The sequence below is a fragment of the Oncorhynchus nerka genome, linkage group LG2 (genome assembly GCF_034236695.1).
Source record: "Oncorhynchus nerka isolate Pitt River linkage group LG2, Oner_Uvic_2.0, whole genome shotgun sequence".
NCBI classification, from domain to species: domain Eukaryota; kingdom Metazoa; phylum Chordata; class Actinopteri; order Salmoniformes; family Salmonidae; genus Oncorhynchus; species Oncorhynchus nerka.
Window position 1 is genome coordinate 5,859,379 of NC_088397.1, and position 17,286 is coordinate 5,876,664.

A 17,286-nucleotide genomic window follows, 5' to 3' on the forward strand; every position below is an offset into this window, starting at 1 on the left:
AAACATTACTGAACATAACGCGCCAATGTAAACTGAAAAATCTCTATTTCTGCTGAAGATTTTGTGACTCTCTTTGGCTGGAAAAATGGCTGTTTTTCTGTAACTAGGTGCTGACCTAACATAATCATATGGTTTACTTTCGTCGTAAAGCTTTTTGAAATCGGACACTGTGGTGGGATTAGCAAGTTTATCTTTAAAATGGTGTATAATACTTAATTATTTTTTATTTTAATTATGAGATTTCTGTTGTTTGAATTTGGCGCCCTGCACTATCTGGAGTGATCAGAGAGTAGACTGAAGAAGTGAAGTAGACAAACTGCCAGTGTTTTAAAGTTCTATGAAATGAGTCTGTGTCGTTACTAACCCTTGTGATAGTGAGTAGAGGATGACACGCCCCTTTTTAGCTTTCAACTCTTACCCACTTTTAGAATAGTTTTATTCCCCTTTTGTGTTGTAAAGCCTACTGATATGAATACATACAGTACCAGCCTACTGATATGAATACATACAGTACCAGCCTACTGATATGAATACATACAGTACCAGCCTACTGATATGAATACATACACTACCAGCCTACTGATATGAATACTTACACTACCAGCCTACTGATATGAATACATACACTACCAGCCAACAGTTTGGACACACCTACTCATTCAAGGGTTTTTCTTTATTTTTTACTATTTTCTACATTGTAGAATAATAGTGTTGTCATCAAAACATATGAAATACACATATGCAATAATGTATTAACCAAAAAAAAGTGTTAAACAAATCTAAATATATTTTATATTCTTCAAAGTAGGCACCCTTTGCCTTGATGACAGCTTTGCACACTCTTGGCATTCTCTCAACCAGCTTCAAGAGGTAGTCAGTCACCTGTAATGCATTTCAATTAACGTGTGTGAATTAGTGGAATTTCTTTCCTTCTTAATGTGTTTGAGCCAATCAGTTGCGTTGTGACAAGGTAGGGCTGGTATACAGAATATAGGCCTATTTGGTAAAAGACCAAGTCCATATTGTGGCAAGAACACCTCAATTAAACCATTTGTAACAGAATTTTAGTTAGTCCAGCATTAAGCTTTCCTTTCAACACCATGAAGTGAATCCTTACCACTGCTACACCTGGCTATTGGCCACCGGAGTCTCGTCTGGCAGCCTAACAGGTAATTCAGCCTCATTTACTGCTGATATGACTGACTTGCTTAAACAAATATGGTTTCTACTGACTCCTTGTGGATTTGTGTAAGTCGATAAGAACCTTCTAGTTAAAATAAAGGTTAAATAATAATAATAGAATATGTACATGGTAAAATCACCACTGTAAAACACACAAGGTGTTCACTCTTTAGGCCCACCTTCCTTTCTGCGTCGGACTCCAGCCTCATGTCTGGGGTGGAACATCTACTTCTGAAAGCACCATGCTTAGATTCATAATGACATCTCAGATTGAACTGACACACTGCAAACAAGACACACTGGTTTGAAAGGACAGAAATATGATTAATATATTTTAACAGAACAGGTAGAACAAATGTGTCCCAGTACAGCTTTACTTCCAGGCTATTATGACACATCTGTCAGTTTCTTCTATGTTCCTGGGCCCAGTATAATAAAAACATATTGTTTTTTGGTCACTACCATTCCATGAAAATAACATGCTATATTTTCTTTATTGTACTGCAATCGTACATTTTTGTATGGGCTGTTCTTCACATCAGGGTGCTGCTGCAGGTTCTCTGCGTCTCTTGACCATGTAAGGCGGGCCGGGCACAAAGCTCAAGTCGCGCTCTCCACTTTCCTCCATTAGTTATTTAGCAAGCTGATAACACATCACTCCTGATAGACACAAGCAAAAACTCTTGCATAAATGTAGCAGCTATACACCTCATTAGCGATCTGACATGCTGTATTGCATGGAAACTGTAGGCTACTAACAGCAGCAGCTACATAGTCTAGTTTACTATGGTCCTGTCCCTCTGGCCAGTGTAAACAAAGTGGTAATGTTGTGTATTGTATATACAGTATGTCACTTCAAACAGTTTATTTCATTTAAGAGAAAAAAAGTGGTTGCCCTACATTTTATTTTTACCTTTATTTAACCAGGCAAGTCAGTTAAGAACAAATTCTTATTTTCAATGACGGCCTAGGAACAGTGGGTTAACTGCCTGTTCAGGGGCAGAACGACAGATTTGTACCTTGTCATCTCGGGGGGTTTGAACTTACAACCTTCCGGTTACTAGTCCAACACTCTAACCACTAGGCTAACCCGCCGAACATAAATTTATCTACAAACATTTTTCATTACAATCTTGTCACTTAGCAGATGCTCTTATCCAGAGCAACTTACAGGACAAATACGGTTTAATTGCCTTGCTCAAGGGCACAATGACAGACTTTTCACCTAGTCGGCTTGGGATTCAAACCAGCAACCTTTCAGTTACTGGCCCAACACTCCTAACCGCTGGCTACCTGCCACCAGATCAATTATATTCAATACAGTTATTCAAATACATTCATCATCAATGACTAAAATAATAAATCTAGTATTAAAAGACAATTTTAATAAACACAAGTAGATTCACTGTTTAAACAAAAGTTGAGTAATATTAAATAATCGACCCAAACAAATGCTTAAAAGTGATCATCACACCATCTTTATCTGATATACATTGTGTACAAAAAATCTTCCTAATATTGAGTTGCACCCCCCCCTTTGTCCTCAGAATTAGCCTCAATTTGTCTGGACTATCCAAGGTGTTGAGATCATTCCACAGGGATTCTGGCCCAATTCTTCCCACAATTGTGTCTAGCTGGGAGTGGATCTCTACTCCGAATAGCTTGTTTCATCTCCTGCCACAGATGGACAATTGGATTGAGATCTGGTGACTCGCTGTCATGCTGAATTCGCTGTCATGTTCTTGGAACCATTCCTGGACAAGCCTTGTGGCATAATCCTGCTGAAGAAATCTATTTGCAGATGGATACACTGCTGCAGTGAATCTGATTGGCCATGATGTTTAGAAATCCTGTGGTATTCAAAGTTGCTCCACTTTTATCAAGGGGCCCAGAGTGTGGCATGAATACAAACTCCACACCATCACCACCAGCCTGCAAAGATGACACGAGGCATGATGGATGTACTAGTGGTTTCCTGTATACCCTAGTCCTCCCATCATGACACAGCAGGAACAGGGATTCATCAGGCCAGGCAATGTTTTTCAAATTCTCCAGCGTCGTCTTTTCATTTCTTAGCCAACTCCAACTGCAGTATCTTGTTTTCTGCTGAAAGCTAATGGGGATCCAAAATAAATTCATAATAAAAACCACATCATTAAGGATTATAGTTTTCAGCTGGGTTCACCTATGTCATGGAAAGAGCAGGCGTCTCTTCATGTTTTGTACACTCTGTACATGTTGTGTCTACCAGCTCATTCCCACGGAAAAATGCAGAGAGAAGCAGTACCACCCAGTCAACAACTCCATTGTGAGACGCCTCACAGAGGATATTAAAGCCTAAGGCCAAATCCAAGGCCATCTCAATATCTTTACAGTATAATCTAACAAAACACACCAAAACTGACAAGGTGCACACTGATCAGTAAAGAGAGGATAATATACATACTATAACGCTCCCTCTCCTCTGCACAGTTCTCTCACAGTGAGAAACTATAGGTTTACAATACAGTGTTCTACGCTTTCTTCATTTGATCCAATTCAACGTTGCCAATTATTTTATGAGATGAGAATTAAGTTGAGTGTCAAATCTTAGTTGGATTGAGAGAACTGATGAGGTTTCTCTCCTTTATGTACACATTGGTGTCGTTTTAAATGGCCCAATCTGTAGAATCTCTTCTCACAGTCAATGAATGCAGTGATAAGGCTTCTCTCCTGTGTGTACACGTTCAAGTCATTTTAAGTGGCACAGAAGATAGAAACTTGACGCACAGTCAGAGCAGATGACTGCTTCTGTAGTAGCAGAATCAGAATTAGTTAGGTAACATTGATAAATAAGAGGTTGTATTTACATAATAATGCTTATGTGAGATATTTGTCATTAGAATGTCTTCTTTTGGATAATACTGTTTGCAGTTATCCCTTCTCTGCCAGGGCTTAGTCACATTGGGCCCCAGAGAGGGGAGAGGTCAGGCCTGTCTTCTTATGGGAATGTGTCTAACTATTTACATGTCCTCTCTGAGGTTGCCCTTATCTTGATTTAGTATATGACCTAAGAGGCTCACTGTCTTTTCTGATCTTGTCCAGGAGGGGGTGTATTTGATATATGCCATTGGATGAGGTAATGTTTTTGGTTCTAAGTGGGAGCAAGAACAAGATAAGAACTTAGTTTAGGAGACCAAACTGAACGATAATTTATAGCCAATGCTGTCTGGCTATGTGTGTCTTTGCTATAAAGGATCTCAGTTGCCAATATGTAAGAACTCTCAGAGAATTCATTTATAGACACTGAATTGATCTGAGAGTCACAGGGCTATGGTGACGCTCATATAATTAAAGATGGACTTTATGATAACTCTGACTTGTGTGTGGTTTGCTCTCTCGTGATTTGGTAATACAGGAAATTTCCACAACCCTTCTCTCCTATGTGTGCTCTCTGATGACCTTTAAGCTCAGCTGTTGTTTTAACACATTTTCCAGTCAGATCAATGGTCCTTTCTGTTGACCTTGGTGTCTTTTTAAGGTGCTTAGTCGAGAAAACCTCTTTCCACAGTCAGAGCAGGAGTAAGGCTTCTCTCCTGTGTGTGTTCTCTGATGGCGATTTAGCTCAGTTGATGTTGTGAAGCATTTTACACAGTCAGAGCATACGTAAGGCTTCTCTCCTGTATGCATACGTTCATGTGATTTTAAGTTGCTCAGTAGAGAGAACCTCTTCCCACAGTCAGAACAGGAGTAAGGATTCTCTCCTGTATGTATACGTACATGTGCTTTTAAGTTGCTCAGTTGAGAGAAACTCTTTCCACAGTCAGAGCAGGAGTAAGGCTTCTCTCCTGTGTGTGTTCTCTGATGACGTTTTAGCTCAGTTGATGTTGTGAAGCATTTTACACAGTCAGAGCATACGTAAGGCTTCTCTCCTGTATGTATGCGTTCATGTCGTTTTAAGTTGCTCAGTAGAGAGAAACTCTTTCCACAGTCAGAGCAGGTCACAGGCTTCTCTCCTGTGTGTATCCGTTCATGCACTCTCTGATGAATGATCAGAACCTCTAATGTTGTGAAATTCTTCCCACAGTCAGCACAGGAATACAGATTCTCTCCTGTGTGTATTTTTAGGTGTATTTTCAGCTTTGATAGAAATGGGAAAATCTCCTCACAATGTGGGCAGTGATGAGATCTCTTAGCGCTATGATCTTCCTGCTGTTGCTCTCTGGATGCAGAGAACGTGGCAACATGGTTTCCTGTGTGAACAACATCAGAAGAACTAGTCAGTTGGTGGACAAACTTACTCATTCAATGGTTTTTCTTTATTTTTACTATTTTCTACATTGTAGAATAAGTGAAGACATCGAAACTATGAAATAACACATATGGAATCATGTAGTAACCAAAAAAAGTGTTAAAATAAATCAAAATATATTTTAGATTCTTCAAAGTAGCCACCCTTTGCCTTGATGACAGCTTTGCACACTTGGCATTATCTCAACCAGCTTCACCTGGAAGGCTTTTCCAACAGTCATGAAGGAGCTCCCACTTCTGCTGAGCACTTGTGTTGGCTGCTTTTCCTTCACTCTGCAGTCCAACTCATCCTAAACCATCTCAATTGGGTTGAGGTCGGGGGATTGTGGAGGCCAGGTCATCTGATGCAGCACTCAATCACTCTCATTCTAAGTCAAATAGCCCTTACACAGCCTGGAGGGGTGTTTTGGGTCATTGTCCTGTTGAAAAACAAATGAGTCCCACTAAGCCCATACCAGATGGGATGGCATATTGCTGCAGACTGATGTGGTAGCCATGCTGGTTAATAAATCACTGAGTGTTACCAGCAAAGAACTCCACCATCACACCTCCATGCTTCACGGTGAGAACCACACATGCAGAGATCATTCATTCACCTACTCTGTATCTCACAAAGACACAGAAGTTGGAACCAAAAATCTGAAATTTGGACTAATCACACCAAATTACAGATTTCCCCTGGTCTAATGTCAATTGCTCGTGTTTCTTGGCCCAAGCAAGTCTCTTCTTATTGGTGTCCTTTAGTAGCGGTTTATTTGCATCAATTCGACCATGAAGGCCTGATTCACACAGTCTCCTCTGAACAGTTGATGTTGATGTGTCTGTTACTTGAACTCTGAAGCTGGTAACTCTAATTAACTTATCCCCTGCAGCAGAGGTAACTCTGGGTCTTCCTTTCCTGTGGCAGTCCTCGTGAGAGTCAGTTTCATCATAGTGCTTGATGGTTTTTGCAACTGCGCTTGAAGAAACTTTCTAAGTTCTATAAAATGTTCCGGAATTGATTGACCTTTATGTCTTAAAGTAATGGACTGTCATTTCTCTTTGCTTATTTGAGCTGTTCTTGACATAATATGGCCTTGCTCTTTTACCAAATAGGGCTTTCTTCTGTATACCACCCCTACCTTGTCACAATACAACTGATTGGCTAAAACGCATTAAGGAAAGAAATTCCACAAATTAACTTTCAACAAGGCACACCTGTTAATTGAAATGCATTCCAGGTGACTTCCTCATAAAGCTGGTTGAGAGAATGCCAAGAGTGTGCAAAGCATTCATCAAGGCAAAGGGTGGCTACTTTGAATAATCTCACTTTTTTGGTTACTACATGATTACATATGTGTTACTTAAAGTTTGTTTTCGCTTATATTACAATGTAGAAAATAGTAAAAATAAATAAAACCTTGGAATAAGTAGGTGTCCAAACCTTTGAAAGGTACTGTCCATGTCAATCAAATTTATTTTATAAACACTTTTTACATCAGCAGTTGTCACAAAATGCTTTTCAGAAACTCAGCCTAAAACACCAATGAGCAAACAATGCAGGTGTAGAAGCACAGCGTCTCGGAAAAGTTAGAAAGAAACACAGAGAGGAACCAGGCCCAAAGGGGTGGCCAGTCCTCTTCTGGTTGTACTTAGTGACATATGTATTCGTATCAGTAGGCTGTACAATACAGGGGAATAAAACTATTCTAAAAGTGGGTAAAAGTCATAAATGAGGCATATCATCCTCCACTCACTATCACAAGGGTTAGTAACTACACAGACTCATTTCATATCATCCTCCACTCACTATCACAAGGGTTAGTAACTACACAGACTCATTTAATATCATCCTCCACTCACTATCACAAGGGTTAGTAACTACACAGACTCATTTCATATCATCCTCCACTCACTATTACAAGGGTTAGTAACTACACAGACTCATTTCATTCCTCTATCACAAGGGTTAGTAACTACACAGACTCATTTAAATCCTCCACACTATCACAGGGGTTAGTAACTATACAGACTCATTTCATATCATCCTCCACTCACTATCACAAGGGTTAGTAACTACACAGACTCATTTCATATCATCCTCCACTCACTATCACAGGGGTTAGTAACTATACAGACTCATTTCATATCATCCTCCACTCACTATCACAAGGGTTAGTAACTACACAGACTCATTTCATATCATCCTCCACTCACTATCACAAGGGTTAGTAACTACACAGACTCATTTCATATCATCCTCCACTCACTATCACAAGGGTTAGTAACTACACAGACTCATTTCATATCATCCTCCACTCACTATCACAAGGGTTAGTAACTACACACACTCATTTCATAGAACTTTAAAACACTGGCAGATTGTCTACTTCACTTATTTAGTCTACTAATAAAACAAATGCTGACAATACTGGTGTCAAACCATGCAAGTGTCAGTAGCATGAAACAACATCTACCTTCTCATTGAAACAGTTCTACTGCAACTTTTCATGCACTGTGGGAAGTTGGAATGAACAACAAACTTAGATAGAACCTGCTCTTACCATGAGAAACAGACTCCCCAATCTTCTCCTCCTCCTCCTCTTCTTCATCTTTAATGATGACATTCAGCTCCAGTGTTTGACTGCAGTCTTCCAGCTTCACTGATGTCATCTCTGGATCCTGCAGTGCAAACTGGGCTCCACTGTCACAATCAGGACCCAGTGAATGAATATAGGTTTGGACATAGTCTGGAATGAGAGAGGCAGGCTGGGTTTGTACTCACTATTGATGTAACCGGTCTGACTTAATTCTAGTCGTCCTGTAGTAACAATGAGACACAAAAGTTATTGTCTTGACAGTTCTGGCACTTTCTTTATTCTCTAAAAATATATTATATTTATTCTTGTTCAATTATCTAATTCAGTACTTGACTTGGACTGAAATAGATACCGGTACTGTTTATATTTAGGTGCAGCAGCTCCACAATACTGTTGAGCTAATATTCTAGAAGAGGAACATGAGCTCAAACAGTAGAAATTTGAGGTGCCGGTACTCAGTCAAGCACTGATCTAATTTCAAAAGATCTGGTAGGTAAGCATTGACAACAAAACATTACGTAATTCAAATGAGACAAAGTACAAGCTTTAAATTAGACTACACAATGTAAGTGCACTTAAACCATAGTAGACTCCACAAATTCACATACAGTGGGGCAAAAAAGAATTTAGTCAGCCACCAATTGTGCAAGTTCTCCCACTTAAAAAGATGAGAGGCCTGTAATTTTCATCATAGGTAAACTTAAACTATGACAGACAAACTGAGAGAGAAAAAAAATCCAGAAAATCACATTGCAGGATATTTAATGAATTTATTTGTAAATTATGGTGGAAAATAAGTATTTGGTCAACAACAAAAGTTTATCTCAATACTTTGTTATATACCCTTTGTTGGCAATGACAGAGGTCAAACGTTTTCTGTAAGTCTTCACAAGGTTTTCTTTATTCTGAAGAATGGTGCCTGCCTGGAACTTCCTGTTCCCCCACTACCACAGTGCAGTGACAGATAAAACAAGACAGATATTTCACCAGATGTATAAATGTGAAGCATCCGCTTAGCGTTTCCACTCACTACCAAATATGGTAGTGAGAGGAAGCCCACTGGCAGAAGACGGAACGAGATGGATTTTGGCCGACATTCTGCAAATGTTCTAAATCGATGAAACACCTGATCTTAATACAGTTCTGTTTCCAAAACGAAAATATTTTATGAACAGAGTGGACTAAGATCTGTAGACTTATATTTTATGAACAGAGTGGACTAAGATCTGTAGACTTATATTTTATGAACAGAGTGGACTAAGATCTGTAGACTTATATTTTATGAACAGAGTGGACTAAGATCTGTAGACTTATATTTTATGAACAGAGTGGACTAAGATCTGTAGACTTATATTTTATGAACAGAGTGGACTAAGATCTGTAGACTTATATTTTATGAACAGAGTCTACAGTTGTAGACTTATATTTAATGAACAGAGTGGACTAAGATCTGTAGACTTTACCATTTGCAACAGTTTTAAATAATTGCGTAATTTAGAAGGAACGTAAAAGCGAATTGAGTTATTGCACACGAGCGATTCACAGAAGAGTTCCCTAACAGAAACGTGCAGATGTGTTGTATAACGCACCAGTAGGATCTCGCTGACTCGTGCTTGGCTCTGCCCACTATGACTGATCTGTTCCCATTGGAAACCACCAGCTGTGGTCTAATCTTGGATTAGTTGTAAAAAAAACAAAAAAAACTTGTGCAATTGTCCATTCATTCAGGGAGTGAGCTGCACATCATTGGGTGAGTCAAGCTTGATTAGGACTATAACTTCCTCCTCATATTGTACAATGTGTTTCTCCTCACACCTGGCCTAGACTATTGATGGATTAGAGACAAGGTTGTTTTTATTGATCTCAGATTCTCCGTTTGTCAGTGTCAAAGCAGCCTGTCATTTTGGTCATTTGAGAGGTATTAAACCTGGACGACGCGGAGCAGAATTGGCCCAGCGTTGTCCGGGTTTGGCAGCCATTGTAAATAACAATTGGGTCTTAACTGACTTGCCTAGTTAAATAAATAAAATAATAATTTACCTTTTAAGATTCTGTGAAAGTCTCCAGTCATCTAAAATTGCATGACATTTGTTTTTAAAAGGCCACATTTTTCCTGAACTCTAGGCTACAAAAACTGAACAACTTCCGCAAGTGGCTCCACACCTCTGCTCTTTGCCAGAACGCTAAAGTCACGATAATGCATGCAATACTTTATTATAAAGGTATTTTATTTAATGTCTTCTGGTACCTCAGAGCCCCCCCCAGGTCACCCCCCCCTCTTGGGATCACTTCTGGTTCCAGCACCTCACAATTTACTAATGAAGCACTGGAGAAGTGGGTAGCTGCTGCTGCCTCCCCTGGGATACATCTCCTTTACATAGAGTTATTCAGGCTGTTGATTGTGGCCTGTGGAATGTTGTCCCACTCCTTTTCAATGGCTGTGTGAAATGCCTGGATATTCGCAGGAACAAGCTGTCGCAGACATCGATCCAGAACATCCCAAACATGCTCAAAGGGTGACATTTCTGAGTATGCAGGCCTGGGACATTTTCAGCATTTTCAATTGTGTCCAGATCCTTGCGACATGGGGCAGTGTATTGTCATGCTGAAACATGAGGTGATGGCAGCTGATGAATGGCAGGACAATGGGCCTCAGGATCTTGTCATGGTATCTCTGTGCATTCAAATTGCCATCGATAAAATGCAATTGTGTTTGTTGTTTGTAGCTTATGCCTGCCCATATCATAACCCTGATACCACCATGGGGCACTCTGTTCACAACACTGACATCAGCAAACCACACGCCCACACAACACCATACACGGCAGTCTGCAGATGTGAGGCTAGTTGGGCATACTGACAAATTCTCTAAAACAACAAAGGTAGAGAAATTAACATTAACTGATCTGGCAACAGCTCTGGTGGAAAATCCTGCAGTCAGCTTGCCAATTGCATGCTCCCTTAAAACTTCAGACATCTGTGGCTTTGTGTTGTGTGAATTTTTTTTGCCCATTTGAGTGGCATTTTTGTATTTATTAGAGATCACCATAAGCTGCTGCCAAGCACCTACTCTTGTCTCCAGCACAAGGTGCACCTGTGTATGATAATCATGCTATTTAATCAGCTTCTTGATATGCCACACCTGTGAGGTGGATGGATTATCTTGGCAAAGGAGAAATGCTCACTAACGGGGATGTAAAACAAATGTGCACAAAATTTGACAGGAATAAATTTGTGTGTGTGGAACATTTCTGGGATATTTTATTTCACCTCATGAAACCAACATTTTGCATGGTTTGCTTATATGTTTGTTCAGTGTATACAGTATTTTTTTATCATGCAAAAACTATCAATAACGAAATGTAAATTAAACTAAATCAGCCTGCTTTTCTGTTCTAACCAGGTCCCTACACAGGCTGAGAAGGATCCTGTAAGAGCAGAACATTATCTGGTGACAGTAGTCCTTGTAGTCTTGGAGGCCCAAAAACTTCTCAGCTGCAGATATAATGATGTCCAGCTTCTTGGACGTCTTGTGCAGTACAATTAATAACTGTGGCTATAAATACTAAAAACATCCACCTTCACAATAAGTGTATTCAGATCACTTGATTGACGTACAACATTTACAACTGGTTGAGGTGCATCCACCTCCATATCTTCTATAGAACTGTGGCCTCTTGCCCTTATAACTCTCTTAAATACACTCAGGATGTAGTCATTAAAACTCGTTTTTCAACCACTCCACACATTTCTTGTTAACAAACTAAAGTATTTGCAAGTCGGTTAAAGACATCTAATTTGTGCATGGCACAAGTCATTTTTCCAACAATTGTTTACAGACAGATTATTTCACTTTTAATTCACTATATCACAATTCCAGTGGGTCAGAAGTTTACATACACTAAGTTGACTGTGCCTTTAAACAGCTTGGAAAATGATGTCATGGCTTTAGAAACTTCTGATAGGCTAATTTACATTATTTGAGTCAATTGGAGGTTTACCTGTGGATGTATTTCAAGGTCAACCTTCAAACGTAGTGCCTCTGCTTGACATCATGGGAAAATAAAAAATAAATAAGCCAAGACATCAGAAGAAAAAAATTGTAGACCTCCACAAGTCTGGTTCATCTTTGGGAGCAATTTCCAAACACCTGAATGTAACACGTTCATCTGTACAAAAAATTGCACGCAAGTATAAACACCTTCTTTGGGATTTGGTTGGCGGATCACATCCAACTCTTAGGTGCCTACACCTCCACCTACTGTACTGGTGTGAGGCCATTCATAGCCTACATACATTCAATTCATTGATATGCTAATTAATACAAAATTGCCCCGCCAACTATTTGCCCTCTAAAAAATGTGAGGAAAAATGTTATTGGTTCGTGCAGTAGACTGTGACCTCCTCCTCAGCCCCAATTGGCAGTACGCCCAGAACATTGTTCAGTTTCAAGGTCTGAGCACACGCAACAGCAAAATGTTAATTATGAATTATCAATAATGAATAAGCTAAATCATGCAAATATAACTTGTCTGAGTAAGCAGCATAAAGGAGAACTACCAGGACTGCCCCGGCAGAGCTCCCGACCAACGTATACTATGGTTCTTTAAGTTTGATGGAACCTCTCTAGCTTGTTGATAATAAAGAATGATTCCTTTAAGTTTGACTGAGTCCCATTGTGGTGATTTTCTATAAACGCAACAAAACAAAAAAACACCCCAGACCATGACAGACCCTCCACCTCACTCTGAAAAACACCAAAGAAAGATGCGCAGGGTCCCTGCTGATCTGTGTGAACGTGCATTATGCATGCTGCAAGGAGGCATGAGGACTGCAGATGTGGCCAGGGCAATAAATTGCCATGTCTGTACTGTGAGACACCTAAGACAGCGCTACAGGGAGAAAGGACGGACAGCTGACCATCCTCACAGTGGCAAACCACGTGAAACAACACCTGCACAGGATCGGTACATCCGAACATCACACCTACAGGACAGGTAGAGGATGGCAACAACTGCCCAAGTTACACCAGGAACGCACAATCCCTCCATCAGTGCTCAGACTGTCCACAATACGCTGAGAGAGGCTGGACTGAGGGCTTGTCGGCCTGTTGTCAGGCAGGTCCTTACCAGACATCACCAGCAAAACCTTTGCCTATGGGCACAAATTCCCCCCAGAAATGTCTGGGAACTTGCAGGTGCCTTGGTGGAAGAGTGGGGCAACATCTCACAGTAAGAACTGGCAAATCTGGTGCAGTCCATGAGGATGAGATGTACTGCAGTACTTAAACAGTTCATCATGAAACAGTTCTACCGCAACTTTTCATACACAGTGGGAAGTTGTAACGAACAACAAAATTAGATAGAACCTGCTCTTACCATGAGAAACCGATGTCCCAATCTTCTCCTCCTCTTCTTCCTCTTTAATGTTGACATTCAGCTCCAGTGTTTGACTGCAGTCTTCCAGCTTCACTGATGCCATCTCTGGATCCTGCAGTGCAAACTGGGCTCCACTGTCACAATCAGGACCCAGTGACTGTCGGTTTGGACTCAGTGTGGAATGAGAGAGGCAGGCTGGGTTTGTCCTCACTGTTGATGTTAACGGTCTCATACCTGAGTCGGCAAGTAGTACAAGAGAAACAGACACCCTCGTAAAACTGACTATCCTACCAAATCCTTGACTTTGGCAATGTCATTTACAAAATAACCTCCAATACTCTACTCAACAAATTGGATGCAGTCTATCACAGTGCCATCCGTTTTGTCACCAAAGCCTCATATACTACCCACCACTGCGACCTGTACACTCTCGTTGGCTGGCCATCGCTTCGTACTCGTCGCCAAACCCACTCCAGGTCATCTATAAGTATTTTCTAGGTAAAGCCCCGCCTTATCTCAGCTCACTGGTCACCATAGCAGCACCCACTCATAGCACGCGCTCCAGCAGGTATATCTCTCTAGTCATCCCCAAAGCCAACTGCTCATTTGGCCACCTGTCCTTCCAGTTCTCTGCTGCAAATGACTAACTAATTGCAAAAATCACTGAAGCTGGAGACACTCACTAACTTTAAGCATCAGCTGTCAGAGCAGCTTACCGATCATTGCACCTGTACACAGCCCATCTGTAAATAGCCCACCAAACTACCTCATCCCCATATTGTTATTTATTTTTGCTATTTTGCACCCCAGTATCTCTACTTGCACATCATCATCTGCACATCTATCACTCCAGTGTTAATGCTAAATTGTAATTATTTCGCCACTATGGCCAGTTGTAAATGAGAACTCGTTCTCAACTGGCCCACCTGGTTAAATAAAGGTGAAATCAAATAAATAAAACAGTTCTACAGCAACTCTTCATGCACAGTGGGAAGTTGGAATGAAAAACACCAACTTAAGTTAGATATAACCTGTGCTTACCATGAGAAACAGATGTCCCAATCTTCTCCTCCTCTTCTTCATCTTTAATGTTGACGTTCAGCTCCAGTGTTTGACTGCAGTCTTCCAGCTTCACTGATGCCATCTCTAGATCCTGCAGTGCAAACTGTGCTCCACTGTCACAATCAGGACCCAGTGACTGTAGGTTTGAACTCAGTGTGGAAGGAGAGAGGAAGGCTGGGTTTGTCCTCACTGTTGATGTTACTGGCCTCAGACTTAATCTGAGTCAGCCAGTAGTAATAAAGAGAAACGGACACAAAAGTTAGTGCCAGAACTGTCAAGACTTACTTTATTCTCTAAAAATATTGTTAATATTTAGGTGCAGGAGCTCCACAATACTGTTGAGCTAATATTCTATAAGAGGAACATGAGCTCAAACAGTAGAAATTTGAGGTGCTGGTACTCAGCTCCGGTGAGCTCCTGTCCAAGTCAAGCACTGATCTCATTTCAATAGATCTGGTAACTAAGCATTGACAAAACATTCACATTAGACAAAGTATACACTTTAAATTAGGCTACACAACTTAAATTCACTTAATCTATAGTAGATTTCCTGAATTCACAAATGCCTCAAAACCATTTAGTACAAGGTTGCAGTATGTTTCTCTGTACTATTTTCCTGAATAACCTTTCCCTGTATTGTTTCAATCAAAAACCAATGGTATTTCCGTTCACACCACAGTAACATTTATAGATAGAGAGAAACAACTGAATGTCTCTGAATATTAGTACACATGTAGAAAACTGATAATCATTACATTTAGCTCCAAAACAGTAGTGCAACCGTAAAATTGTCTTTCTCTGCTGCACCCTCAGTGCAGTACGTTGATGCAGACCGAGGGGGATCCGCCATTTTACCATCTCCTGAACTATACACAAAACCAAAAACGACGTGTAAAACGAACCCAGAAATTTAAAATAAATTGATCCTTAATGAAATGACCTTGACGAAATTATATACATCCACTCAGACTAACCCAAAGTCACTATGTGATATGTAAAAAAAAAAAAAAGTGATCACGTTCACTCACGCGTTTTGACATTAAAATAGCACATAAAAACTTTATCAAGCGTGATAATACCTTGACGTATTTGTTACCTAGCATGTTATTACATGTTCTTTAGATATTAGAACGTGCTATTACATACCAGTAGTAATACATTAGAAAGGGACACTAAAGTTGTCGTCTCGACTGCACAATTCTGGCGTATCCTTTATTCTGAAGAATGATGCGCGCTTGCGCGGAACTTCCGGTTCCCCCACTACCAGTTTCTAAACCTAGAGACGTAAAAACGCGAGACTTCAGAGAACGCTTGTGAAGCGGACCAATCCGGGGTTTGACAAGTCAATGAGAGAAATGAACAATTCTGATACTTTTGCAGCGGCTAATGGGCATCCTAATAAATACCAAAAAGATTCAGTCGGCACACACTTGAAACATGGCCATTCCTTTTATCAATTTTATAACTGCAGTGGTTTATTCACAATAGCTCTCACTGCGTATCTTACATATCTCAGCATCACGTGAATAGGCAGACACTCTTCACTCTTCCAGCGAAACTCCAGATATAACACATTTTTGCTACCCTACTTCGAAAAACAATGCTCTCTCCTTCTGCTCTTCTGAGACGCATGAAATCAAAACAAAACCACTACTGGTCACTGACTGACTCTACCTTTCCTCATGCCTCCTTTACCATCTTCCTGACCTCAAATGATCTCCCAAAATGCACAATTGTTGATGAATCGCGCTCCAAAAGAAACCAATGTTCGTTTACAACTTTTGGTCTGTTTGTTCCATTTTCGTTGTCTCCGTCTTCCATTGATTCTTACCAACTTTACTCAACTGGGAGATATCAGACTCGAACAGCACATCCGCTTCGCCATATTTCCCTCCACAAAACCAGACACACCCCGCTACGGACTAACTCCTGAATGTACAGTATAATCCTGCATTGAATAAAGCCAACAACTACAGGTTAAAGGGGAATTTCACGCTGGTTTAGTAATGGCATCAGTGGCGATGTCCATCATAGACTTTATTTCGCCCAAAATTGTCCGCCTGTTTTGATCCAAAACTAGCCGAAGGTCAGCCTGATCAGCTTGTACTCATTGAAATGCATGAGACACACGAATACAACTATACAATATTGCATGAGTTTGATAATAATTTGATACACAATATAATGAAATATATTTATTTAAATTAAAATAAAAAAATCGAATATCTTGTAAGATGTTCTGATATAGACAGAATGACTGAAAATTACCTGTAATTTTAAATCATTAGTTTACAATTTCACAAGGGAATTGATTACAATTTATAACCGTCATGTCTCAAAACTGGGAGAAGCAGAAAGAGCAAGTCATTCACCCGACATTTGTTCCCCATGACGGCAACACAACGATACGAGGATAATTGTAAGCATCAACATTTCTGAAAACGTTTTTAATTTGATAAGGTTGTTATATTAATTGTCCGTTTCTGTTAATGTCGCAAACTATTATTTTCTATAGGCTAACATAATAAACTCTGCCTGGATACTTGCATGCTAACTAATAAGCTACCGTTAACATGCTAGTTAACACTAACTTAGTTGCTAGATAGGCGGGAAAGCAGGGCCAAAATATTTGATGGTTGTACAAACTGTCAGCTAGTTTACTGTATCGGTTTAGCTAACTACGGTTAGCTTTGTTTTCTGGTAACGGGTGCGGAGTCATTGCTTTTTGACCATTAAAAAAAATGAACTAGCTAGTGTTGATAATGGGATATGATAAAGGGTGAGTCGGTCAAGGA

At 40.1% G+C, this 17,286-nt stretch overlaps 1 protein-coding gene across 2 annotated transcripts; it reads right to left on the reverse strand.

The window, feature by feature from the left end:
• Positions 1-2,032: 2,032 nt before the first annotated feature.
• LOC135573334 (zinc finger protein 664-like) lies at positions 2,033-15,750 on the reverse strand. Of its 2 annotated transcripts, none has more exons than XM_065022357.1 (5): positions 15,638-15,750; positions 14,471-14,709; positions 13,430-13,663; positions 8,016-8,201; positions 2,033-5,414 (listed from the first exon to the last, which is right to left on the reverse strand). In XM_065022357.1, exons 2-5 carry the CDS (start codon positions 14,571-14,573, stop codon positions 4,660-4,662), a joined length of 1,278 nt encoding a protein of 425 aa, XP_064878429.1. In that variant the 5' UTR covers positions 14,574-14,709; positions 15,638-15,750; the 3' UTR covers positions 2,033-4,659. The 2 variants fall into 2 exon arrangements, with proteins under 2 accessions (XP_064878429.1, XP_064878436.1); XM_065022364.1 differs by lacking the exon at positions 15,638-15,750 and adding an exon at positions 15,247-15,614.
• Between the last annotated feature and the right edge of the window lie 1,536 nt (positions 15,751-17,286).